The sequence below is a fragment of the Octopus sinensis genome, linkage group LG12, assembly GCF_006345805.1.
Source record: "Octopus sinensis linkage group LG12, ASM634580v1, whole genome shotgun sequence".
In the NCBI taxonomy this organism is placed as follows: domain Eukaryota; kingdom Metazoa; phylum Mollusca; class Cephalopoda; order Octopoda; family Octopodidae; genus Octopus; species Octopus sinensis.
The window spans coordinates 23,395,771-23,422,910 of NC_043008.1; the positions used below are offsets into that span (position 1 = coordinate 23,395,771).

General features: G+C 36.8%; 1 protein-coding gene across 1 annotated transcript in view; it reads left to right on the forward strand.

Annotated features, from left to right (window-relative positions):
• The window catches only part of LOC115218047 (IQ domain-containing protein H-like), a 396,498-nt gene that overhangs the window by 326,503 nt on the left and 42,855 nt on the right, over positions 1 to 27,140 (forward strand). The window contains exon 17 of the mRNA XM_029787806.2: positions 845 to 1,039. Coding sequence (XP_029643666.2) covers positions 845 to 1,039 — 195 coding nt within the window. The remainder of the gene's footprint in view (positions 1 to 844; positions 1,040 to 27,140) is intronic.

Below are 27,140 nucleotides of genomic sequence, written 5' to 3' on the forward strand. Positions count from 1 at the left end.
AAGCTGTCCGCTTATTAGCTCCATGAGGCCATCGCCTTAAGTTAGCTATTTGATACACAAACTGTATCCATATAACCTTCGAACAAGGGAGGTCAGTCACTCCACACTACTTGACCGGCAGCTACAGACGCGTTTCGGGGTATTACCCCTTTTCAATGCAGTGTAGCCAGCCAGTAGGTGTCGCTTCCGACAATCTCTGTTCGATGGTTTTATTTACCTAGTTTCGCTGCATTGAAAAGGGGCAATACCCCGAAACGCGTCTGTAGCTGCCAGTCAAGTAGTGTGGAGTGACTGACCTCCCTTGTTCGAAGGTTATATGGATACCATCGTGTCAGAGCTTGGAAAAAGAAAAGCAACCATAGAAATATCAAAAATACTGGAAAGAGACCCCTGAACAGTGAAGAAATTTGTGCAGTCTCCTATTTCTCTCTGGTCATAGGCAGATAAGGGTAAGTTGAGGGTTGTTTTGAATCGTACTTTGTCATATGTGAAAAGAGATGTTGTACAGAACCCATGTCTGACAAGTAGAGAAATCTTAAAACGTTGTGGCAGGGAAGGCATATCGAAAACTACCAGCATGGAGAACGGACATTAAATGATGATGATGATGATGATGATGATGAGGTGGAATTGATTAGAATATGATGATTTTATGTATATTGTTATGAGTATGTGATTATGAATGACCGTATCTATAGGAATGCTTTCATATGATTACCATATTTATGATTCTTTGGGGCATCCACAATTATATCCATAAAAACAAGTACATTATTCATGCATATATGAGTTCATATGTTTATACTTTATATACATTTGATGTCTAAAATATTGTATTTTCCAGAAGCAGCAACTGTTGTGGTGTATTGACATGAAACTTGGTTACAGTGATTCCCTTGCTATGTTTCAACTCATGAAATACATCAGTAACATCTATCTTGATGTTGACACACATCACCTGATTGTTGCAGAGAATGAAACTCCAACCACAGAAGAACTTTCTCTAGAGAAATGTGTCTCAAGAAAGAAAACTCACGAAGTATTGCAAAATTTATATTTTTTTAATGAGTTTTTATTTCATATATAATATGGGCACACAACATTTTGTATACATATTTATTTGTAACAAGATTGATAAACACATCAAACACAGCCACACTGTATAAAACATACAAACATACACAGTGAGTTTGTATGTATCTCATGTCTATGTATGCATATATCAAGTAAGTGTGTATTTATCTAACTTCCTTATTGACCCCTCAGTTAGATTGATTTGTCCTTCTAAATCCGATATTGGCATTGACAGGGTAATACCTGTCCTTAAGTCTAAAATTTGATAAGCCCTCTGGTCTGATACCCAAGAGGTGTTTGGATGGCTCAAGCTTCTAGAAATTAGTAAGACTTATAAATTCTTGCAACTAGATATAGAGAGCTACTATGCCACTATCAACCTGATCGTTCTTAATCAAGCCCTGATTTTTGGCATGAAAATTCTGATTTGTCCCAACATGAAATAGATATACTTGCTGCATGAGCCACTCTAGATTAGACAGGGAAAATGCATTTGATATAGCAATGGGCTCACATGATTCTGCTCAGGCTAGTGACCTAGTTGAAATATATATTCTTTCATTAATCCAGTCTTCCTTTCCTGAAGTAACAGGTGGTCTATATAGGGATGACGCCTTATTTGTTTCTAGACAGAAGTAGTAAAGTACAGTTAGAAAGGCACAGGAAAAATTCCTTTAGACTTTTCAAAAATTTAGGACTAAACATTACTATAGGTAAAGATAATCGTAGAGTGAATTTTCTTGACGCTACCATCTGTCTTGATACTGGATTATTTGAACCATTTCATAAACCGAATGATCATATTGAGTACATTAATGTAGCATCGAACCATCCACCCTCGATTATAGGGGACTAGTTAAGAATATTTCTACAAGAATTTCTAGATTATCTGCTAACAATAAAATTTTTGAATCTCATGCATCTTATTATAATGATGCTCTAGCTAGGGCTGGGTACTGTGAAAGAATTTAATATATACAAGAAGAAGGCATAAACAACACTGGTAATTCCTACAACTGTGATGCATATCGTATACCACCACAATATTACTCACTCAGATAAAGAACACAGGCCAGAAAAAATTGGTCATATCAATGAACTACCAATGAAAACTCATAGGCACATGCAACATAATAATTCAACTACTTGTTCCAATCCTATACAACACACTCAATCAAATAAGCCTAACAACAGATATAGGAATCAGGATGTCCTCTGGTTCAACCCAATTTTTGGTTTGCATGTTTTAACCAAGATTGCTGGAAAATTTTTTGCTGCTTTGGACAAGTGTTTTCCTAAATCTAATTGGTATAATACCATTTTTAATCAACACACCGTGAAGGTATCCTATGCCAACTCTGCTAATTTAGAGCAGCTTATGCATTGCATAAACAATAGCAAAATGTGGCAAAGGTTCAATAACCCACCTACTGGATCTAGTGAACATTTGCATCTAAATACCAACCAAAGAGAGGTAAACCACATTGATAAACACCAACTACGACCAATTTGTAGTAGTAGAAATACTCATGGTACAACTAACATGGTAACAATGCCAGTTAATGGAGTCAGGACTGCCTTATATACAAATAAATACAATAAATGCTCATGCAGAGATAAATCAAAATGTCCTTTGATGAATCTCTGTTTGAGTACAAATCTTGTATATAAATGTACCGTGCACACAAGGGGAGGGCCCTATGTTTACATTAGGCAGATGGCTGATTCATTTAAGAATTGTTATCATAACCATGTTGCCAGCTTTAAGACAATCAATAAGAGGCATTCAACATCTTTGGCAGATTTTGTATGGTGACTGAACGAGGATAAAATAAAGTACAGCTTTTATTGGTCCGTAGTAAGTTATGCAAAACCATACAGTATAATTTCCAGGTGATGCTGTCTCTGCCCCGAGGAATCCCTGTCTGTTCTGTGGACTAACAAAAAGATAACTAGTAGAATTTCTGAGCGACTCTCATGATGCCTACACACATATAAATGTACTTTCGCACAATGCAGTGAGAAAGAATTTTGAGTAACCATTAACTTAATTTAATTTAATTTAGGATATGGATGACTTAAGTTTACATTTAACCTCCCCATCCTTATAAACACCAAGTAAATAACTAACTCGCTTTGTGATCATGTATGTATCAGTCGCCATACATACATATATATATATCCTTTAATTTTGTTTATGGGAAATGTTTTGAATATGCATATAAAAGCTGCTATTCTATTATGCCAGCTACCATCTAATGATGCCAACTGGTGATACCAGTTTATTGGAGTTACATCAAACTGTGCCGATATATGTAAGATAAATATAGTAATGTTGCGATGAGAGTCATGATGTCCTCTTGTGAGAAATAGACTGGACTGAATGATTATAAATAGTAGCAGTTGGATGTGGTGAGGCTGGAATGAAGTTTGTGTGTTAGTTCAAGTAGAGTTCACAGTGAAGTTGAAAGTTGGTTAGTTCATTTGGAATATTGAGTGTTAGCTTGTGAATAGATTGTTGGATCATTACATTGTTATTATGGCTGCATCATTATCTTGTTTACTATACTGGTACAGTGTATCTAAACCATCCGTCACAATATTGTGGCATTGCTGCAACATTTGGAGATAGAGGATACAACTTCTGGTAACAAGGTTTTGAAGCTCACGTAGGTTATATAACAATTTGTTCTTGATACAACTTACTAAATGATTGAACACCTATTAGCTTCTATAATGCAGTTGAAAAAGCAACAACAAGAACAGCAACAGGAGTTGCAGAAGCAATTAGTACAGCAACAACTACAACAGCAACAATTATTGGAGCTATACGCAAAGTTGTTGAAAAATGCGGTAAGTTCATTTTCACCAGACTGCGTATCAAACTCAATAACAGAATTCAGTTATAATCCACATTTGCAGCATACTACGGAAGGTACAAGGAGATTTTTAAGGAAGATTGCAAAACATGGTTGGATGAAGAAAAAGTTAGGTTATTATTACAACAACATTACATTGATTGATACTGTAATTTCATATTGCCCAAAAAGTCTAGTGAAATTTGCTTTCAGGAAACAATCAAATTACTGTTTAATATGTTCGGTGATAAAACTTCTCTGTTTAATACTTGAATGGAGTGTTAGAATTTAACTAAAAAAGAGGATGATGACTTTATTACATATGCAGGAACAGTCAACAGAATGTATGAAAGTTTTAAACTTAAAGAACTTACTCCTGAGATGTTTAAGTGCCTCATTTTTGAACGAGGCCTTACAGCAAATGATGATACAGAAATATGAGCAAGAATTCTTTCAAAACTTAAACAAGCAAACTAAGATTTAATCCTACAGACTGTTACAGAGTGTCAAAGGATGGAGAACCTGAAACACAAGAAGAGGATTTCACAAAAATCCAGATAAGTCGACTAAGAAAGTATAACCAAAGAAGATTGCTAGGTCCTAATCCATGTTACGGATGTGGAGGCCTACATTTCATAAAAATAAGGAAATTTGTACACGTAAAAGTAAACAGAGTAAATGTTAAATGACAACTGGATACTGGTAGTGACATTTCTATCATTAATACTGACATGTGGAAGAAAATAGGTAAACCTATGTTAAGAAAAACAGCAAAAACTGCACATGGTGTGATGTGGGATAAACTACACTTTGTCGTTGAAATGTGGAATGATGTCACATTTTGAGGAAAAACTTGCAAGGTAAAAGTTTTTGTCATAAAGAATGGAACCAATCTGTTTAGTACTGACTGGTTGGAGTTATTTGATTTATGGGATCTCCCAATAAGCTGTACTGTAAAAAATTAAATGGCTGCCCCATCAGTGAAAAGAACTCAGCAGCTGAATTGAAGAAAAAAATTAATTAAAAATGTTATGTGTAATGTCATTCATGAACTGCCAGTGATAGCGCACAATAAAAAAAAAAATGAAATCCATAGAGGATAATTACATTACAAGAATGAAAGAAATGTTGAAAAAAGCAAAATGAAAATATAAGTTTGAATAATTTTTCACTATGCGATGATGTTTTAATGTATGCACAAAGAGTGGTAGTACCAACTGCACTATAGAAACGAGTGCAGAAATTTTACAGTAGACACCCAAGAATGTCAAGAATGAAAGCCTTAATGCAAAGCTATGTATATTGGCCAACAATGGACCAGGACATTGAAAATTGTGTAAAGCCATGTAGAGCTTGTGCGCTAGCAGCCAAAGCACCACCGATGAAATGCTAAATGTGGCCTGAGATGGATAGCCTGAGATGCTCAACTGAGATGCACATGCTATTTAATCATTGTTGATAGCAGTACAAAGTGGCCAGAGGTATGCAGGTCAACAAACCAACTGCAAAGACAATAAAGTTCCTGTATGAATTATTTGCCCGATACAGTGTTTCAGACATGTTGGTATCAGATAATGGAACACAATGTACGGGTAGTGAATTCAAAAACTTCTTCAAAATACATGCAATAAAGCATATTTTTACCTCACCCTACTGCCCATACCCCAAAATGAAAGGAAACAGTAATGGAAGTCTGCTATGACATGTTTGAGGTGTCAGTACCAAAAGAGATTGAGCCTCAAAGAAGTAGCCGTAGAAAAAGGAAACAGACTGTATACTTAGAAATAATGCCAAAATGAAAAACGTATTAAATTAAAAAAAAAGAAAGAGTGAGGGAGAGGTGCTGGAAAAAATGAATTTCATTTCTTATGGAAGTTGTAATCTCCAAGGGGAAGATGTGATGAGAGTTACGATGTCCCCTTGAGAGAAATAGACTGGACCGAGTGATTATAAATAGTAGTAGTTGAAGTGAAGTTTGTGTGTTAGTTAGAGTTGAGTTCACAGTGAAGTCAGAAGTTGGTTAGTTCATTTGGAATATTGAGTGTCGGTTTGTAAATAGATTGTTGGATCGTTACGTTGTTATTATGGCTGCATTGTTATCTTGTTTACTGTTACTACACTGGTACAGTGTATCTAAACTATCTGTCACAATACCACGACATTTGGAGACCAAGTAATAACAATAATAATCCTTGGATGGAATTTATAAATATTTTAATGCATCAGTACATGCATTTCCACAAGTTACATGTTTTTTAAGATCATAGTCCGCATTCCTGAAATGATTACAGTACAGACATAGTATCCACGAACACCAGGTAGATCATGTTCATGCAGTCATTTCTTTGGGCAAAATAGCATTAATGGACATTTAAGTGAGGGTTGTTTACCAATTTTGTGCGATGAGAAGGTTGATTGGGACATGTGGGCATTTCTGTGTGTATTTGGTGAGGAAGTGTGGAAGGGGATGGAAAGAAATGTAGGAATGGTAGTTATAAAGAGGTGGAAGTGTGTGTGATGATGTTGGACTTATTTTACTATTTGAGTATAAAATAGTTTGACCACCTTTAGTATATAGTAGAACAAGGGGACAACACAAACAACTAAACAAAATAACCACTATTTTCATAATACTATATACTATATACCACCAAAAGTAATTAAAAAATCACTTCAAAAAAATATCATTTGTCACCTCAGACAATGAACTCCAACAACTGGATAAATGTAGTGGCTGTATTTGCTGACCTGACTACTTTGTATTCACTGAGGCAGGGGTCTACTGGGAATAAGATCAAAGAAAAGAACCATCCTGACATCTGCAAACTCAAATAGTAAAATAAGTCCAACATCACCACACATACTTCCACCTCTTTATAACTACCATTTCTTCATTTCTTTCCATCACCTTCTACCCCACCCCATCAGATACACACAGAAGCGCCCACATACCTCAATCAACTTTCTCATTCTTTTACTTGTTTCAGTCATTTGACTACAGCCATGCTGGAGCACTGCCTTTAGTCGAGAAAATCGACCCCAGGACTTATTCTTTGTAAGCCTAGTACTTATTCTATCGGTCTCTTTTGCCGAACTGCTAAGTTATGGGGGTGTAAACACACCAGCATCAGTTGTCAAGTGATGTTGGGGGGATAAACACAGATACACAATCATATACACACACATACATATATATACTCTTTTACTTGTTTCAGTCATTTGACTGCGGCCATGCTGGAGTACCGCCTTTAGGCGAGTAAATTGACCCCGGGACTTATTCTTTGTAAGCTCAGTACTTATTCTATCGGTCTCTTTTGCCGAACCACTAAGTGACAGGGGACGTAAACACACCAGCATTGCTAGCAATGCTAGAGGGACAGACACACAAACATATACACACACATACATATATATATATATACACACACATATATACGACAGGCTTCTTTCAGTTTCTGTCTACCAAATCCACTCACAAGGCTTTGGTCAGCCCAGGGCTATTGCAGAAGACACTTGCCCAAGATGCCACGCAGTGGGACTGAACCCGGAACCATGTGGCTGGTTAGCAAGCTACTTACCACACAGCCACTCCTGCGCCTATGTATATATATAGTTAAGTAATTGAGATTCTAGTGAATTCTAAAGAATTCACATGAATATGGTCCTTAACTAGGATGCACCGGAAATCTATATGGTGTTAACCATACGACAAGTGGGGTGATTACAAATAGGAAAAAAGCAACAAGAATGGATTAAAATCTCGGTACGATCGTTTCGTACGAGGACATCTTTAATAAGCTACAAAAAATGCAGTGAATACAGATGGCTCGAACTCGTCAGTCGAAAAAATATCAGAGAATTCCCAAACATCAAAAGGGGTAGATACAAAAGAGGTTGTAAGATTAACTGCATTGAAGAAAGTTCGATTCATGGAGATCCGATGAAAGGTTTTAAACCTATAGAATTTATGCATGTCTACATATAGCTCATATTGAATATTTGATCAAGTTGTATGAAGAAATTTTCGGATACAGTCATGCAAAATTTCTGAAAATCCGAGTAAGAGGCAAAGTGATTGCCATATCATGTAGAGGAAGGTCTGAGTAAAAGCATAGTGACTGTCATATCGTGTAGAGGAACAGATTGTTATTGAAATTTACAAGAATCGCAGATAAGTTCGATTTTTTGGAGATCCGATGAAAAAGTCTTGAACTTACAAAATTTGTGTATGTCCTTATAGTTCATAATCCAGTTTTGGGGAGAGATTTAGGGTACAATCATGCGAAAATATCAGGGAATCCAAATGAGAAGCAAAATGACGGTCTTATATTGTAGTGGTTCAGGTTGTTAATGAGATTTTCAAGAATCACAGAAAGAGGAGGAAGGAGGTAGGAATTTAATCAGTTACTGCTATTTAAACTGTCAAAGAGAAAGGAAAGGGGAAGCTAAGGGGATGGGCACAATTTGATACTAACAAAAAAGTCTAAGTTTGTTTAGAAAAAAATTCGAACTGAGGTCAACAATTTATTTCTTTATTTATATATGTTACTATTAATAGATTGTCAGGTTACAAAGAGGTCATTAGAAAGGAAAGAAGAATGGGGTAGTTTTTAAATGAAATTAAACAATTATATTATTATTATACTATACACTACACTATATTATATTATATTAAATTATTATTTTATTATTTTAATATATTATATCCCATCACAATACACTACGATAGGTCTGGGATTAGCAGAATTAATTTTTTAAATGTAAAAGAAATTAAGAGATTTAACTAACTAATATTTGTAATGGGATAAAAAATAGACTAAGAAATGGAGATAAAAATAGAGCAAAATTTAATTTACTATAATATGGTCCAATAGAAAAAAATCAAATAATTTAAGTCAATAAGTATTAAATAGTACCATCAGAGAGAGAAAAAATTATAATCATAGCTAGTTAGAACTTATCTTTCTAGTTAAATATATAATATACTATGTAGGAGTGATATGTAAGTCAAAATGAATTTTATGTAAAATGATTCCAGTATACAGTTATCAATTGAGATATGATTTAAAATATCATTTAAAATATTTAAGAGTCTTAAACCGAGCATGTATACAAGAATTTCCAAGTTCAATTCTGCTGTTTAATTGAATTTCTCCATTATTTCTATACATTAGAATTTCAAATGCTTCCATGGAGCAAAGTTGGCAGCCTACTCTGCTATTTTTATAGGGTTTTGCTCTTCTGACTAATTCCCAATTAAGGTTATATTTGATATTATTGTTTTTTAGTTCCCAAATTTTACTAGAAAGAGTAGTGCTATCAGCCTTATGACGTAATTTAAAAGATGAGAGATGGTTATTCAATCTCTGTTTAAAATTTACAGTGCATCCAACATAAGAGAACTTATTATTATCTGTGGTTACGGAGCACTTATAGATTATGTTAATTAACCCGCATAAATCAAGGGCCGGGCATTTTGATTTAATTCTGCAATTACATCTAGGGGCATTATAATTAGAGGTGGAATACCTTGAGGATAGAAGTCTTATATTACTGTTGCTCGAAGCAGAGCGGGTAAATTTATCATGATTTTGATTATTGTTATTATCTAAAAAAACTCTATCATTATTGTAGTTAATATCTAAAACAGTATTATCATTTATAGGTATTCCTACATTTTCATTTGGTTCTAAAGCCCTACTTTCATTATTATTATTATTGGTGCTGCTATCTAAAATAATGTTATCATTATTGCAGTTGATGTTATCTCCTAAAGTAGTATTATCATTTGTCGGTATTCCTACACTATCGTTTGGTTCTATAACTCTACTATCATAGCTGATATTGTTGATGCTATTAGTATTGTTGTCGATATTGTTATCCAGATGTATAGTGTTGTTGCTGATAGTGTTGTTACTCTCATTCACTGTACTTAAATTCATGGTATTATTCCTATTACTAACATAATCATTCCTATTTATGTTATTATTGATATTAACAATTCCATGGTTTTTGGTTATATTTATTTTATGACATTCGTTATTGTTATTATTATTATTATTGTTGCAATTATTACTTTTCGTACTGTTATTACAATTTTCCGTTGTATTTTTATTTTTATTTATTAAATTATTTCTGGCTAGTTTTATGTTATTATTATTGATCTTAGCTATTAAAGTGGACATATTTGGGAGAGTTGAATAAGAAATTCTGACTGTTTTTTTAGAAATAATTTTATGATATCTATGAGAGGATGGGAAATTTTTTTCTAGAATTGTTTTGAATCTACCCTGAATATCTGATGAAACCGCATAGTTAAAAGGGATGTTTAGCCATATTATGTCTTTCTTATTAAATTTCTTAGAATTAGAGTTAGGGCTGCTAGAATTTTTCCCACTAGAGTTAGGGTTATTAGAATTAATCGTCCCATCATCAGATTCTTTGTATTTATTAATGTTCCTGGATTATGAACTATAAGGACATACACAAATTTTGTAAGTTGAAGACTTTTTCATCGGATCTCCAAAAAATCGAACTTATCTGCGATTCTTGTAAATTTCAATAACAATCTGTTCCTCTACACGATATGACAGTCACTATGCTTTTACTCAGACCTTCCTCTACATGATATGGCAATCACTTTGCCTCTTACTCGGATTTTCAGAAATTTTGCATGACTGTATCCGAAAATTTCTTCATACAACTTGATCAAATATTCAATATGAGCTATATGTAGACATGCATAAATTCTATAGGTTTAAAACCTTTCATCGGATCTCCATGAATCGAACTTTCTTCAATGCAGTTAATCTTACAACCTCTTTTGTATCTACCCCTTTTGATGTTTGGGAATTCTCTGATATTTTTTCGGCTGACGAGTTCGAGCCATCTGTATTCACTGCATTTTTTGTAGCTTATTAAAGATGTCCTCGTACGAAACGATCGTACTGAGATTTTAATCCATTCTTGTTGCTTTTTTTCCTATATATATATATATATATATATATATATATATATCAACAATTTCTTTAAGTAGTGGAAATGGCTAAAAAACTTTTTTGGCTGCTATTTCTAGAAAGTTCAGTATGTGGCAAAGTAATTTATTTTACTAAGCCCTAATTATATATATATATATATATATATATATATATATATATATATATATATATATATATATATACACATATATACATATATATATATATATATATATATATATATATATATATATACATATATATACATATATATATATATGTATACATATATATATATATATATATGCATATATATGACGGGCTTCTTTCAGTTTCCATCTACCAAATCCACTCACAAGGCTTTGGTTGGCCCAAGGCTATAGTAGAAGACACTTGCCCAAGGTGCCATGCAGTGGGACTAAACCTGGAACCATGTGGTTGGTAAGCAAGCTACTTAACACACAGACACTCCTGTGCCTGGTCAAAATTGATAAACAGCCCTCTATTAAACATCCATTAATGCATGAACATAATCTACCCAGTGTTCATGGATACTATGGACTGCACAGTAATCATCCCAGGAATATGGACTATGATCTTAAGATAAATGTGATTTGTGGAAACGCATGTAGTGATGCATTAAAATATTTATAAATTCCATCCAAGGAGTATTTTGTTATTATAATATATAAATATATATATATAGTTAAGTTAAGTTAAGTTAAGTTAAGTTAAGTTAAGTTAATTTTTTGGCTCAAAAAGCAAAAAGCAAGGCCATATATATATTATAATTATATATTTAATTATAACAAGAGCTTGGCTTGTACCTCACCATGCACTGAAAAATAGACATCAAAAGACACTATTACCACTATAAATTCTCTGAGAAAAACACACTGCATAATAGGCTGGTAGAAGAAAGAAAATGAATTACAACTTTGGTTAACCACATACATGATCGTGTTTTGGGCTTAAAGTAATAAAAAAAAATGTTACGTTTTTGCCTTCATCAGTGTCGGTATACCCAGGCGTATAAATATGAGTGGCTACGGATATGCAAGTGAGCTGCGCCTTCGCTTATCTTATTTTCGTCGAGACTTACATAGATATGCTGCGAAGTAGAATTCATATTCTTCTCTTATAACCACGTGCAGTGTGCTAAAGATCAAGTCTGCAGTAAAATACAGTTTTGATCAAGGAGTAAATATTTTTTCAAATATTAATTATAATAACAATAAAGGGTAAAATCATAAATGATTTTTACCAAGTGGTCAGCGAAACACGATCATGTATGTGGTTAACCAAAGTTGTAATTCATTTTCTTTCTTCCACTAGCCTATTATGCAGTGTGTTTTTCTCGGAGAATTTATGGTGGCAATAGTGTCTTTTGACATTAATTTTCAGTGCGTGGTGATGTGCAAGCCAATGCCCTTGTTATAATTATGTATATAGACATAATATAATGTCTTAAAGTTGATGAATACCATCTCTTGATCCCCTCCATTTTCTTATTGCTGTATAAATAATTTTTTACCCTCACCCATTTATTACACTTGGTAATGTAATTGCCATGCAATGAAAAACACGTGTGTATTAATAATTGGGTATTCTACCAGCAGTATACTGGATAGATATTATCCCTTAGTTGGTTGGATTCACAACCTCTAACTCTCTCGGAATTATATATACATATATATATATATATATATATATATATATATACATATATATGTACATATATATTATATATATATATATATATATATACATATATATATACATATATATATAAGGGCTGTACAGGCTCTATACAGAGAGGCTGTCAGCAAGGTTAGGATTGGCAACGAATATAGTGAAGAATTCCGGGTAGAAGTAGGTGTGCACCAGGGCTCAGCCCTCAGTCCCCCTTTTATTCATCATAGTCCTTCAGGCAATAACAGAGGAATTCAAAACGGGATGCCCCTGGGAGCTCCTCTATGCCGATGACCTAGCTCTCATAGCAGAATCACTACCGGAACTAGAAGAGAAATTTCGGGTGTGGAAGCAAGGGTTGGAATCAAAGGGCCTTAGAATAAATGTAGCAAAGACCAAAGTATTAGTAAGCAGCAAGAGGTACTCAGCACACATCCCCTCGGGTAGGTGGCCCTGCTCAACCTGTAGGAAAGGTACAGGTAGAAACTCCATAAGATGCACCCAATGTAAGTTATGGACACATAAGAGGTGCAGCAACATTAAAGGGAAATTAACAGATAAGATAGCTTTCATGTGCGGCAGATGCACAGGGACAATAGACACAACAGACACTCAGAAAACAGATTCCATCACACTCCAGGGAGAGAAACTAGAAGTAGTTGATAGTTTCCGCTACCTGGGTGACCAAGTTAGTAGCGGAGGTGGATGCACAGAGAGTATCACCACTAGAATACGAATAGCCTGGGCAAAGTTCAGAAAGCTCCTACCCCTACTGGCAACAAAAGGTCTCTCCCTCAGAGCAAAAGGTAGATTGTATGATGCATGTGTGCGAACTGCCATGCTTCATGGTAATGAAACATGGGCTGTGACTGCAGAAGACATGCGTAGACTTGAAAGAAATGAAGCTAGCATGATCCGCTGGATGTGTAGTGTCAGTGTGCACGCAAAACAGAGTGTAAGTATCCTGAGAGAAATGCTGGATATAAGAAGCATCAGATGTGGTGTGCAAGAGCGACGCTTGCGATGGTATGGTCATGTGCTGCGGATGGATGAAGAGAGATGTGTGAAGAAGTGCCACTCCCAAACAGTTGAAGGTATCAGGGGGAGAGGTAGACCCAGGAAGACATGGGATGAGGTGGTCAAGCATGACCTCAGAGCATTGGGCCTCACTGAGGCAATGGCGAAGGACCGAGATCTCTGGAGATATGCTGTGACTACAAAGACCCGGGCTGCTTTCTGCAGCAATTCCACATACCCCCTACCCATTCTAAGTACCCCGGATCCCCAAAGTACCCCGGATCCCCAAAGTACCCTGGATCCCCAAAGTACCCCGGACCTCGTTGCCCCCGTGCCGCTGACACGTTAAAATGCTCGAACCGATCGTGACGATGCCGGACCCTCCGGCCCCTGTGCAGGTGGCACGTAAAAAGCACCCAATCCACTCACGGAGTGGTTGGCGTTAGGAAGGGCATCCAGCCGTAGAAACTCTGCCAGATTCAGACTGGAGCCTGGAGCGGCCCCTGGCTTCCCAGACCCGGTCGAACCGTCCAACCCGTGCTAGCGCGGAAAGCGGACGTTAAACGATGATGATGATGATGATGATGATAGTACTAAATGTGAGAAGAACACAAAACATCCAGACAGGTGATACAAAAAAAGGACAACAAAACATCCAGATAGACAATACAAAGAAAACAAGGACAGGTCATTTGGAGTTTTCTTTCCTCAGTCGAGTTCCAGATTATCTTTGCAATTTCAGCTGGTTATACTCGAAATAACAGGACATAACAACAAGTGTATTTCGACTAAGGACAAATTGAATTAAGCTGGCGTGTATGGAAGTAAAGCCTTACAGCAGGGATACAAGATTTCACTGGCACAGGGAAGAATATAGATGTTGCACGGACATCAGCCAAACCAAGAAAGAAAGGTCAAGCTTGGTTGAACACTGGTCACATGGGAAGAGAAGAGAGAGAGGTAGAGGCAGAGGGACAGAAGAAAGAAGGAGGGGCAAGAAAAAAATGACAGGGACACAATGAAGTGAAAAGAGGAGGGAAAGTGAGCATGAAGAGAAGGCAATGAAATGTGAGAGAGGGAGAATGAAAGAATGAAAAGTGGAATTAATGAAATAAGTGTGTAAGGGCTGATAGAATGAAGGAAAGAATAAAAGAATAAAGAAATAGAGTTGTACAAGATTTAGATAAATATATACTTACATATAAGAGACCAAAGTCTACGTATGCCGCTATATATATATATATATCATCATCATCATCATCATCATCATCGTTTATATATATATATATATATATATAAATACAAAATGGGATAAGAAAAACAAAACATATATATATATATAGTGTGTGTATGTGTGTATTTTATATATGAACACACAGTCATATTTATGTGTATTTTTATCAAATTGCCATGTGCTTTAGAGACAAATTACATACCTACACCTTCAAGTGTTCACACACATATACACACACTTACACACATATGCATAAATACGCATACAATTATGTACACTGTATACATCATCTAAGGAAATTTATTAAAAATCATCATCAATTTCATTGCTGTGAACATCACAACCTTTCCTTTTGAATATATCTACCTTAGTCCATTAGTATAATTCTGAGTGCATGATGATGTGTGTGTGCCTGTAATCAATGGCGGAACTATCATAAAACTAATGAAGCTTAAGCTTCAGGGCCCCTAATCCTGGAGGGACCCTTCTGAAGCAACTTAATTTTTTCATTCTGTCAATTTTATTTGTTTTGTATTTTGCCATGCAGATTGCTGTTATCAGTCTTAGTAGACATCATATCATACTCTTCTGCAGAGTCTAACATGAAGTGTCTAGCAACAAGTTGTTCACCTGCTGTTTCTGCCAGTGTGAAGCAGCATTAAATATAAAAGTACAAACGAATCACAGATAATTCGCTTTACTTGAATTATTGTGGAAACTTGGGCCCTGCCCCTTTCATTGTCAAATGTGTCTACTACTACATCTGCACGGTAGAGATAAGAATTCTTATTTTCACACCATTATTATTTAATGACCAATGAAAGGGTTTACCTCCTAGATTTGGACTTACAATCTGTTCAATAACAAAGCATTTTTTCTACCTTAAAAATTGTTTGAATATCACCTTGTACAAAATGAATAATTCTTCATTTATGACTATATATTAAGTTGTGAACCCTTATCTTGATTGATCTCTGTCTCGCTGTGGCTAATGAAAACATTACCTCAATTTATTTTTCTCAGAGGTTTAGGCCCCAAGAGGAATAGCAATGTTTGCAAGAAAGTACTTAAGTGGATACCAGAAATGCCAACTCAAGGAAAAGCAATTTAATGAAATTTCTAGATGTCAAAAACTATCAAACTATTTTACAATGTCAAGTAAAAGTTTGTCATCATTTGCAACTGAAAGAAGCTGTGCAAGCACCAGTGAAGTCAATGATAGTGCACAAACCATAAGTGCTCTGTTTAGCAATAATCAACCTACTGTTGACACTTTTGGTGCAGATGATGATCATAGTGGTCAAGAACTTAGAGAAAAGCAAGAGCAGAAACAGGAAACAGGAAGCAAATTTAGTGATTTGAAAGAATACAGTGACCTGGCAAACTGGCCTGTAACAATTTATAATGATTTCATACAAAACTGTTTATTGCAAGACATCAGTTTTTTTTCAAAATAAAAAAAAAAGCAGATAATGTATATACTGAATCCAAAAGGATTTACAAACAGCAAAATCAAAGTTTCTCAAACAAGTACTTTGAAATAAAGATTGAAAAATGGTCATACTGTGATGAGATCCTGTTTAATTTACTCAAAGAGCAAACACTTTTCTAAATTCCAAATGTCACTTACATTGGGTAGGTTTTCTGAATGGATGAATATACTCAGAACTCTAGAAAATCTTGAAGACAACATGGAACATAACAGGGTGATGTTGAGCTGGCTAAAATGAGAGTCAAATAAAAACACTGTGGATCAACAACTTGAGGAACAGTTGGGAAAAAACATGCAGTACTATTTCGAAGTACTTAAAAAGTGAAAGAGGTTTAGCATTTAGAGGTCATGAAAAAATGTGAGGCTCCCCAAACAATGGCAATTTCATGGGGGCCATTGATCTTATTGCGGAATTTGACCCATTTTTACATGAACATTTAGAGAAATGTAAAAATGAAAAAGTAAATTTTACTTACCTATCCAAATGTATGAAGACTTGAAAGAAATTATGGGAAAACGTGTGAAAGATGAAGTGGTGAATCAGATCAACAATCTAGATATCAAATACTACTCAATTATTGTCAACTCTGCACTTGACATGACACATGTTGACCAGCTAGTAATTGTTGTTCAATACTGTTACAATGGAAAGCCTGTAAGAGATTTTTAGCATTTTTACCAATAGAAAAACATTCATCCATGACCTTGTTCAACAAAATAACAATTTCTGGGGGAGCATAAGCTTTCACTTGAAAATATCTATGGTCAGTCATATAATAATGCTTCTAACATGAAGGGATTGGAAAAAGGGCTGCAAGCACTTCTTAAAAACATTAACAGGTTTGCAGATTATGTACCATGTGCAAGCCATTCACTCAACTTTGATAGTTTAAAGGCAGTGTCTACTGTACCTGAAGTTGTTGACTATTCTGGCATCTTGCAGCAGCTGCATTTTCTTTTCTGAATCTCCTCAAAGATGGGGGATTTTGAACACATGGAGCAATCTAGCCTTTTCTCTAAAGAGCCTAAGTGTAGATAGATGGTCTGCACGCTATGAAGCAGTCTGGGCAATTAAAAATGGATACAGGGATATTTTTACAGACTCTCAAACATGAAGAGAAGCCTGAATGTAAGCGAGATGCAAAGAATTTATACCACAAGTTGGTAATATTGGAATATGCTGTTTGGGAAGAAGTAATGGAGCGTTTTAACAAAATAAGTAAGAAACTCCAAACCTCTGGTTCTAATGTATTCGAAGGTTACCTTCTGCTAGCATCTTTGCTTTCATTTGTTAAAAAACTACAAGAAAATTCAGCCAACAGGATTGCACACTATGAATTGGTTTATGAAAAGGTTTATGTGAATATATCATCTCAAATTATTCTGATGTTTCCAAACACATTGTTTCAAAGAAATTCACAGATAGAACAAGTGATAGAGCATCTTTGAAAGAGGCTGAAAATTTAGGAAAGAAGTTCTAAATCAAGTCTATGATTGCTTGATAATCCAGTTAAGCAAGAGGATGGACCCATATGAGCAGACTGCGAATTTGATGAGAACAGTATCAAACTTATAATATCGCATTACAAAGATTATATTGACCACAAATTAATGAGTGTTATCAGTTCAAAGAGTATTTATGCCTTAGGAAATCCTGGAATACAGGAGAAAACACACCATCTAAAATGCAATGCACATAAGTTCTTCAGCTTATTTATGAGCAACAATTAATTGAAGTATCCCCTAATATTACCACTGCACATATGCTGTATTTGACAATGCCTTAAAATGAGGTATGAAGCAGAAATGGGTTCTTCAGAGCTTTCCTTTGTAAAGAATAAATTTCAGTCTACCATGACTGAAGAGCACTTATGCATATTGTCTCTAGAAAATGACATTGCAAAGAAGCTGTCATATGACAAAACTGTTGTTACAAAAAACAGAAAAAAAGAGTATTTTGTAATTTTCATATGTATCTTAAGGATGCATGTATATAACACTTCCTTAATTATCAACCCCCATAACTCTAAAAGTATAAGACATAACCTGGAAAATATTTGTATTGATCTACCATGGAACAACCACATCAACAAAGATATTGGTGATTACCCACACCTCATTTCTGGTGGAAAGAGGGCTCACTTTCAGACTCATTTTTAAGGACTCCACATCACAACTCCACTATTTGGGTTATCAGGGCCTCATGCTGGAGTTCCTTGCAAGGGAATGAAAATTTTTTGACCTTTGTTGGATGTTACCCTACTGTTGCTGATGGTAAAGGGTGCTCACATAACATTTTAAGCTTCAGGCACCCAATATTGTAGATCTGCCACTGCCTGTAGGTGTGTGTATCTATGTTTATATATTTATATACGATAACCTTCACTTGAGAATGACTCAGTGCCCTGCTTGATGCTGTCATTAATTATGTAGTTAAGAGGAGAGGAACATGCAGCATTTTTACTGTCTTAGGGAGAGTGGGTTGCAGCAACATTCAGTTAGTATTCATTTCAGATAAGTAGACTATTTTTACAAGTTTACAATGTGCTGCCATGTGTGTATTCATTTGTTTTATGTTAATTTTTCGATGTTAACATTAATTATTATATATTACTGAATTATTCTATAACCAGATGCCTTTCCTGTTGCTAATCTTTACTTGTACAAGTTAGTATCATAAAGTTCCCTGACTAGTTCTTTAGTGTGCCAACAGATGGCAGCATGCTGTTGTATGCACAGTGAGAACTAGCAGTGACCTTCATGAGGCAGTGTGCTGAGTGACATCACAGTGTTTACTTTACAAGTTGTGAAATTTATGCTATTGTGATCACATGTATGCTGTAGTCTGTGATTTTGTCATGGACAGGAATAAAGAGCCATTGTAAAATTTTGTGTTTAACTTGAGAAGTCAGCTACAGATACATTGAGCATGCTTTGACAAGTTTATAGTAATGGGACAATGGATTGTATGCAATGATTCAAATGATTCATAAGTGGAAGAATGTCTCTGGAAGATGATGAACAATCTGGAAGACCTGCCACAAACGTCAGCCCTGGGAATGTAGTATTGTGCATTGGGAATTCGTCTCTCAGGGCCAGACCATCAACTGAGAGTTCTACTGTGATGTTTTCAAGCATTTGAGGGAGGACGTTTGGTAAAAGTGACCAGATCTATGAGGTGCGAAGAATTGGGTTCTTCATGATGACAATGCACCCTGTCACCATGCTCTCCTCACTTATGAGTCTCTCACTATAAACAACAAGGTATTGCTAATGCACCTGGCCTATTCACCAGATTTAGGACCTGGAGGCTCCCATCTCTTCCCCAAGATGAAAATGAAGCTGAAAGGTTGTGATTTTAATATGTTTCCAAGATTCAGAACAAATTACAGAAGATCCTTGACCTGCTTATGGAAAATGACTTCCAGGCTAGACTCCAAAAGTGGCAGGAGTGCTGAGACCAGTGTATTGCTGAGCAAGGTGCCTATTTCAAAGGAGAGGATGTTAAAACATATCTCTTTTACTCCTTTACTTGTTTCAGTCATTTGACTGTGGCCATGCTGGAGCACTGCCTTTAGTCGAAGAAATCAACTCCAGCCTAGTACGTATTCTACTGCTAAGTTATGGGGGTGTAAGCACACCAGCATCGGTTGTCAAGCGATGTTGGAGGGACAATCACAGACACACAAATATATACATACACACATACACACACATACATATATATATACACATATACAACAGGCTTCTTTCAGTTTCCGTCTACCAAATCCGCTCACAAGGCTTTAGTCGGCCTGAGGCTATAGTAGAAGACACTTGCCCAAGGTGCCATGTAGTGGGACTGAACCTGGAACCGTGTGGTTGGTAAGCAAGCTACTTACCACACAGCTACTCCTGCGCCTATGTAAATAAGTTATTTTTTGTTAAACATAATTAGTCCAGGAACCTTTTGATACCATCTCATATGTTCAAGTATGAGAATTTTCATTCCACTACTCTTTGAAAGCATTGAGCTAGAGGACACTTTGTTGATAGAATTATCAACTGCTTTTTCATGTAAACTGGAAAATATAAACACACACACACACACACACACACACACACACACACACACACACACACACACACGCGCACACACACATGTATATATCTAATTTATTCACTCAGAGCTGGCCTGAAGCTATAGTAGAAAACACATGTCTAAGGTGCTGCAATAGAACTAACGTTGAGACCATGTAGTTGACAAAGGAACTTCTTAATCACATTGCCTGCATATATATGTACACACACACACACACAAAAGATGGGGCCACGTGCTTAGACTTGCATTCGCACACCAATAACATGCTGAATGCATACTGCCTAAATCACTGTCCAATCAGAATGATACAGCTAATGGATAGCATCTGGCTGTGTTTTAAATCCAATGTGGTGTACCAAATGATGTGCTCTTATGGAACAACATACATAGGATCAACCAGAAGACAATTTCACCTTAGAGTGAAGGAACATCTCCACAAGGCCACACCACCCAACACCATGTTTCAACACCACCAACATTATGATGGGAATTTCTCCACCTGGATACTAGCCAGGAGACAGATGCAGTTAACCTCAGAATCATAGAAGTACACTTCATTAAGAAGAAGGCACCTATCCTGAACTGCCATAATGAGTTGGATGCATGGAAATACATCTCTTGCTTCCAGGATCATTAACCAGTGCTAATAATAGCCATCATCAGCATAGAACAAGAACAAATAAGAATTAAGAATGTCTAATGAAAAATAGTTGACTAAAAAGTGCTAACAAGATAAGCTATAACACCCAGTAACAAGGCTCTCTACAAGTCACATGTCACATTTAGGCTAATCTATCTATCTATCTATCTATCTATCTATCTATCTATCTATCTATCTATCTATCTATCTATCTATCTATCTATCTATCTATCTATCTATCTATCTATCTATCTATCTATCTATCCATCTATCCATCCATCCATCCATCCCTCCATCCATCCCTCCATCCATCCACACATCCATCCATCCATCCATCCATCCATTTATCCATCCTTTCTGTCTGTCTACTTATTTATCTACCTATTTACTTTTATATCTACCTCTATATCCACAAACTTTTTATATATCCTTAATCTCTTACATCCATGAACCTTCAAAACTTTTATATCCATCCATCCATCTATTATGGAAAATTAAACTTTCTCATACCTCCTTTTACTTTACTATTTGAATGATAAAGACACCTCAACTGAGAGGGGAGTGGTATTGAAGGAGGTAATTGATGAGAGGTCAAACTATGATAGGAGGACAGAAACAGATGTCTTGCTGTGGAGGAGATACTTGGATACCCCAGTTAGAGAGAAAGAGGATGGTAGAATTTGGTGGTGAACATGTGTCACGGTGTACTGTCAAGGTAAAAGATAGGGAACATAGGTGGAGTTATACAGAGTATGGGGGGGGGGGGGAGTGAGCTGGTAGTTCATGGAAGTGCAAAAGGAGAGTAGAGAGGGGGAAAGTGAAGGGGTATGTTTGGACTACAAGATTGGATGTAGCAGGACAGGAGGGTAAAACTAAGAGATGCAACATTTGTGGTAGAATATTCAAGAGTGAACATAGTATGAAAACTCATCAAAGCAAAGCTAAGTGCTAAGAGAAACTACAACACTGCAAAACACCTGCTACCACCTAGAGTATTAGAATGGCTTGTCAATTGGGGGGCAGACTGGGGCAAGGTGGCAAACCACAGTATCTATGATCTTTCTGATCAACTTCCTCAGAGTGTAGGAAGAACCAGAAGATTTTAAGAAGATATCATAGCTGAATTTGCCACCAGTGGCATATCGAAGATGAGCTCAGTTGAATCAGGATCTTCACATTATCCTGGACAATATTCGGAAAAGTGATGTAACCAGGAAGAAGAGGACCATGAAGCAAGTTGTGTTCCAGGCATATCAAAATACCATTGGCATGAAGGAAAAAAAATTTAGAAACTGCATGGTCTCAGTAAGGGGTAGTATCAAATCACTGAATTGAGAAAAGAGCTAAAACAACTGATGAAAGGGTGAAAGAAGCAAATGAAGGGAAAAACAGTTTTAACTAGCTGAGCTCAGAATTATTGAAAAAAACTGCTTTAAATTTGCAATCTGGAAAAAGCAAAGAGAGAGAGAGAGAGAGAGAGAGAGAGAGAGAGAGAGAGAGAGAGAGAAAGAGAGAGAGAGAGAGAGAGAGAGAAAAGAGAGAAAGAGAGAAAGGGTGAGAGAGAGAGATAGAGAGGGTTAAAGCAAAGAAGGGCTTTTTTAACAACCTATTCTAGTTCATTCTGGTTCTAGTTCAGAAAGGAAAAAAAAGGTGAAAAGCTTATGCACTCTAATCAAGAAGTAGAGAGTAGATTGGCAGCTGTGTCCAAGTAACATCAGGAGAGACATTTTATGAGGGGACTGTTCTTTCCAGTTGTCAGTATCCAAGCCACACATCCCTCCTTTTAATATGGAATACTTCATTGTCAATGATGTAAGAGTAGAAGTGGAAAAAGCTTGGGCAGGATATTTACCTGGCTTCCTACTTATTAGGACTTTGGTTTTAGCTAGGTTGACTCTAAGGCCCTTTGATTATAATCCTTGTTTCCACGCTTGAAACTTCTCCTCTAGTTCTGATAGTGACTCAGCAATTAGAGCAAGGTCATCAGCATAGAGGAGCTCTCAGGGCCATCCTGTCTTAAATTCCTCTGTTATTGCCTGGAGGACTATGATAAATAGGAGAGGGCTGAGGACTGAACCTTGGTGGACCCCTACCTCTACCCTGAGGTAGGGGTCCACTGTACTCATTGCCAACTACACTGTACTCATTGCGAACTCTCACCTTACTGACAGCGTCCCTGTACATGGCTTGTACAGCTCTCATTAACCATTCATCTATCCCTAGTTTCCTCATTGACCACCAGATAAGGGATTGGGGGACCCTGTCAAAGGCTTTCTCCATGTTAATGAAAGCCAGGTACAGGGGCTTATCTTTGGCTAGGTATTTTTCCTGCAGCTGTCTTACCAGAAATATGGCATCGGTGGTGCTTTTCCCTGGCACGAACCCAAGCTGCATCTCATCCCTATTTAGTTGGGCTATGACTCTCTCCATGACCTTCATTACCTGATCCAACAGCTTGATACCTCTGTAATTATTTGTATCTAAAGCGTCACCTTTACCTTTGTAGCAGTTGACTATTATGCTGCTACACCAGTCATTGGGTATGACTCCTTCGTGTATCACCTGGTTAACTATATGGGTAACTAAGCTATAGCCGACACTGCCAGATATTTTGAGCATCTCTGCAGTAATTCCTGATGGACCGGGGGCTTTCCCTGTCTTCATACTCTTAATTGCTTTATCTACCAAGGTACTGTCAACTCGGATAGCTGGTCCCTCTGTTGGGTCGACATTTGGCAGACTCTCTTTCTCTCATTTATTTTCTTTATTGAGCAACCTTTCATAGTGGTGTTGCCAAACCTCTCTCTTTGCAGCCCCATTTAGTGCAAGAGAACCATCATCCATGCATACACATTTATCTCCTACAACATCATGATTCTCTCTCACACACTGTCTTGCAACGCGAAATACCTCAAGTCTTTAGTCCTTACGGCGCAGAACATTGGCAAATTTTTTCTTATCTGCTTCCCCTCTGGCTAGATAAACCTGTCTCCTAGCTTCTCTTCTGGCAGTCTGATACAATTCCCTGCTAACGCCATTCTTCCAGTCCTTCCAAGCCTGTTTCTTTTGTCTAATAGCTCTGTCAACCACATTGTTCCACCACCATGTTATTTTGGATCAAGAGGGGACTTTGCACCATCCACAGATCTGGTCATTGGCTCTCAGCAGGTTGTGCCGTAGAAACCTCCAGTTGTCTTCTACACCGTGTGAAGCTATATCCCCATCTATTTCTTCAAAGGCTTCGAGTAATATGTCTCTAAATCTCTGTCCATGCGCAGGATCTTTAAGCTTCCAGACCCTTCTTCTCTATGTTGGTCATCTTCTGGGCATCCACTTAGCCCTGATCCTAAAGTCACTAACTACCAGTCTATGTTGTGGGGTACATTCTTCGCCTGGAAGATTTTAGCATTTATAAGCAGCCATCTTTCCCTTTTTCTGACAAGGATGTAGTCAATTTGGCTAGTATGTTGGCCCGATCGGTAGGTGACTATGTGACTGGCATGTTTCCTGAAGTTAGTATTGCAAACCATAAATTCATTTGCATCGCAGAACTCCAGCAGCCTCGTTCCCTCCTTGTTGTGGGAACCATAACCGTAGCCTCCATGTACGCCATGGAAGCCTTCTGTATGTTGTCCAACATGTCCATTGAAGTCACCAGCCACAAAGTGAAGGTCCCTGTCATTTCTCAACTAGGTAGTCTGCAGTAGGGTGTCATAGAATTGGTCTTTCTGTCCATCGGGTTGCCCCGGCTGTGGGGTATAGGCTGATATAATGGTTGCTAACCCATGGTGAAGCACTAATCTAATCTTAAGTATTCTGTCGCATACTCTGACTACCTCAATTACCTTATCTACCCATTTTTCAGCGAGAAGTATACTCACGCCCCTGACCCTGTCAGTGTTCCCCTCCCAGAAAATCTTGTACCTGTGTTCTTTGCCTGTGAGGAACCTAGCAGAACCTCCTCTCCACCTTAATTCTTGGGTGCAGCACATATCGACACATCTCCGTTCAAGCATCTCAACAATCTTACCAGACCTAGATTTTGGTATGCTAACATTGAGAGTGCCAACCCTGAGGGTGTGGGAGGTATAGGCCCGTGAGACCCTGAGACAAAGGACAGTGGCTTCATGTACCTGAAAAGAAAACACGCATTTGGCAGAATTCATAAACAAACAATACAATAGCCTTCAGTTCAACCTGCATACACTACACTTTTTTGCTCTATATGATCATTACCTAACATAGGAGATAGCTCTAATTAGGGGTGAGGATGGCGTAAAGCCTATAGAATTGTTCATGTGAAGTAACCCAAGGATGACAAAGGATAGGAACAATAGGAACTTCCGGTACAGGTGGAGGGGTGGGAGGGTGGGCACACCTCGAACTAGGAAGTTTAGAGGAGAGCATCTTCTGCGTGCACTGGTTTATATGTGGTGGTGCTGGTGGAAGTCTTGGCGAGGCGAGTGGTAATCAAAAGAGGGAGAGAGAGACAGAGTGAAATAAAGAGAGAGAGAGAGAGAGACATAGTGAAATAGAGAGAGAGAAACAGATTCAGTTCATGTAACAGAATCTAATTACTTGCTCAGACTAAGGCTTCATAGAATTGCTGTTCTAAGTTTTCCATTATCATCATCATCATCATCATCGTTTAACGTCTACTTTCCATGCTAGCATGGGTTGGACGATTTGATTGATGTCTGGCAAACCAGATGGCTGCACCAAACTCCAATCTGATCTGGCAGAGTTTCTACAGCTAGATGCCCTTCCTAATGCCAACCACTCCGAGAGTGCAGTGGGTGCTTTTACGTGCCACTGGCATGAGGGCCAGTCAGGTGGTACTGGCAACGGCCACGCTCAAATGGTGCTTGTTATGTGCCACCCGCACAGTAGCCAGTCCAGCGGCACTGGCAATGACCTCGCTCGAATGTTTTTTTTATGTGCCACCAGCATAAGTGCCAGTAAGGCGAAGCAAGTAACGATCATGCTTGAATGGTGTTTTTTACGTGCCACTGGCAACAATCACACTCATATGGTACTCTTAGCACTCCACTAGTCCGGATGCTAGTCATCAAATTTGATTTCGATTTAACACCTGATGAAATTGTATTGTTTAAAAACTCTTGGGATTCAATATATTTTCCATGGCCAGGTCTGATGAAAAATGATGCTTTTAACTTCTGTTATTAGGGGATAAGTAGCGTTTAAAATACTATCCTATTGTATGTATAACAAGTAGTCTGTTATTGGTTGGTGTACTAATTTTGTGGAGATTACTTTTGTATTGTTATTAATATGATTTTAACTCATCTCAGTATATATAGGATGATATTTGGCTTGTAGTTAAAGATTATTTAGTATGTAGGCTTATTTACAGGTTTTCATTTTGTTCAATTTACAGGTTTTCATTTTGTTCAACATCTCATCAGAATGTTATATTTCTCTACTAAACATAGCAGGTATCATTTTAATCTGTTGTGTTTGGAATCAATGTTATAAAATTTGATGTATTGCAACCTGATTAACAAAATCAGGATAAAATATTTGAAACCTTTCATTTATTTTCTCTTTAAGATATTTAGCTTTAGCTAAAATTATAGACTCAGATATAGCTACATTAAAAATCACTCTGACAATATTTTTACATTTTGATTTATTGTTAGGCTCAAAACATTCAGTCATATCTTGATATTTTTTATGTTATATAAAGCTGATAATTAGATGTTATATTCTGTTGTTAAGATACTTCTGTCTCATTCTATTTTGTTAATCATATCTAGTTTTTCACTGAATTTTTAAAGTTGCTCTCTCTAATTATTCTTAGTAGCTTAGGCATTGAAGTAAATAAAACATGAGTATTTGATGTACAGCACTTTGTCTTTCACATGTAGACTGTATTGATGTGGACATTAATAAACTAGTGCATTGGCAGAAATTTTCATTACAGCATGACAATTTTCAAAAATGTTATTAGTTTAGTGTTTTCCATTATCTAGACAGCTTAAATGTATTAGGGATGTTTGGAAATATATTAATCAGAGTTAGAAGGAGAGTAGAAGTCCTGGGTGCTGAAGTATG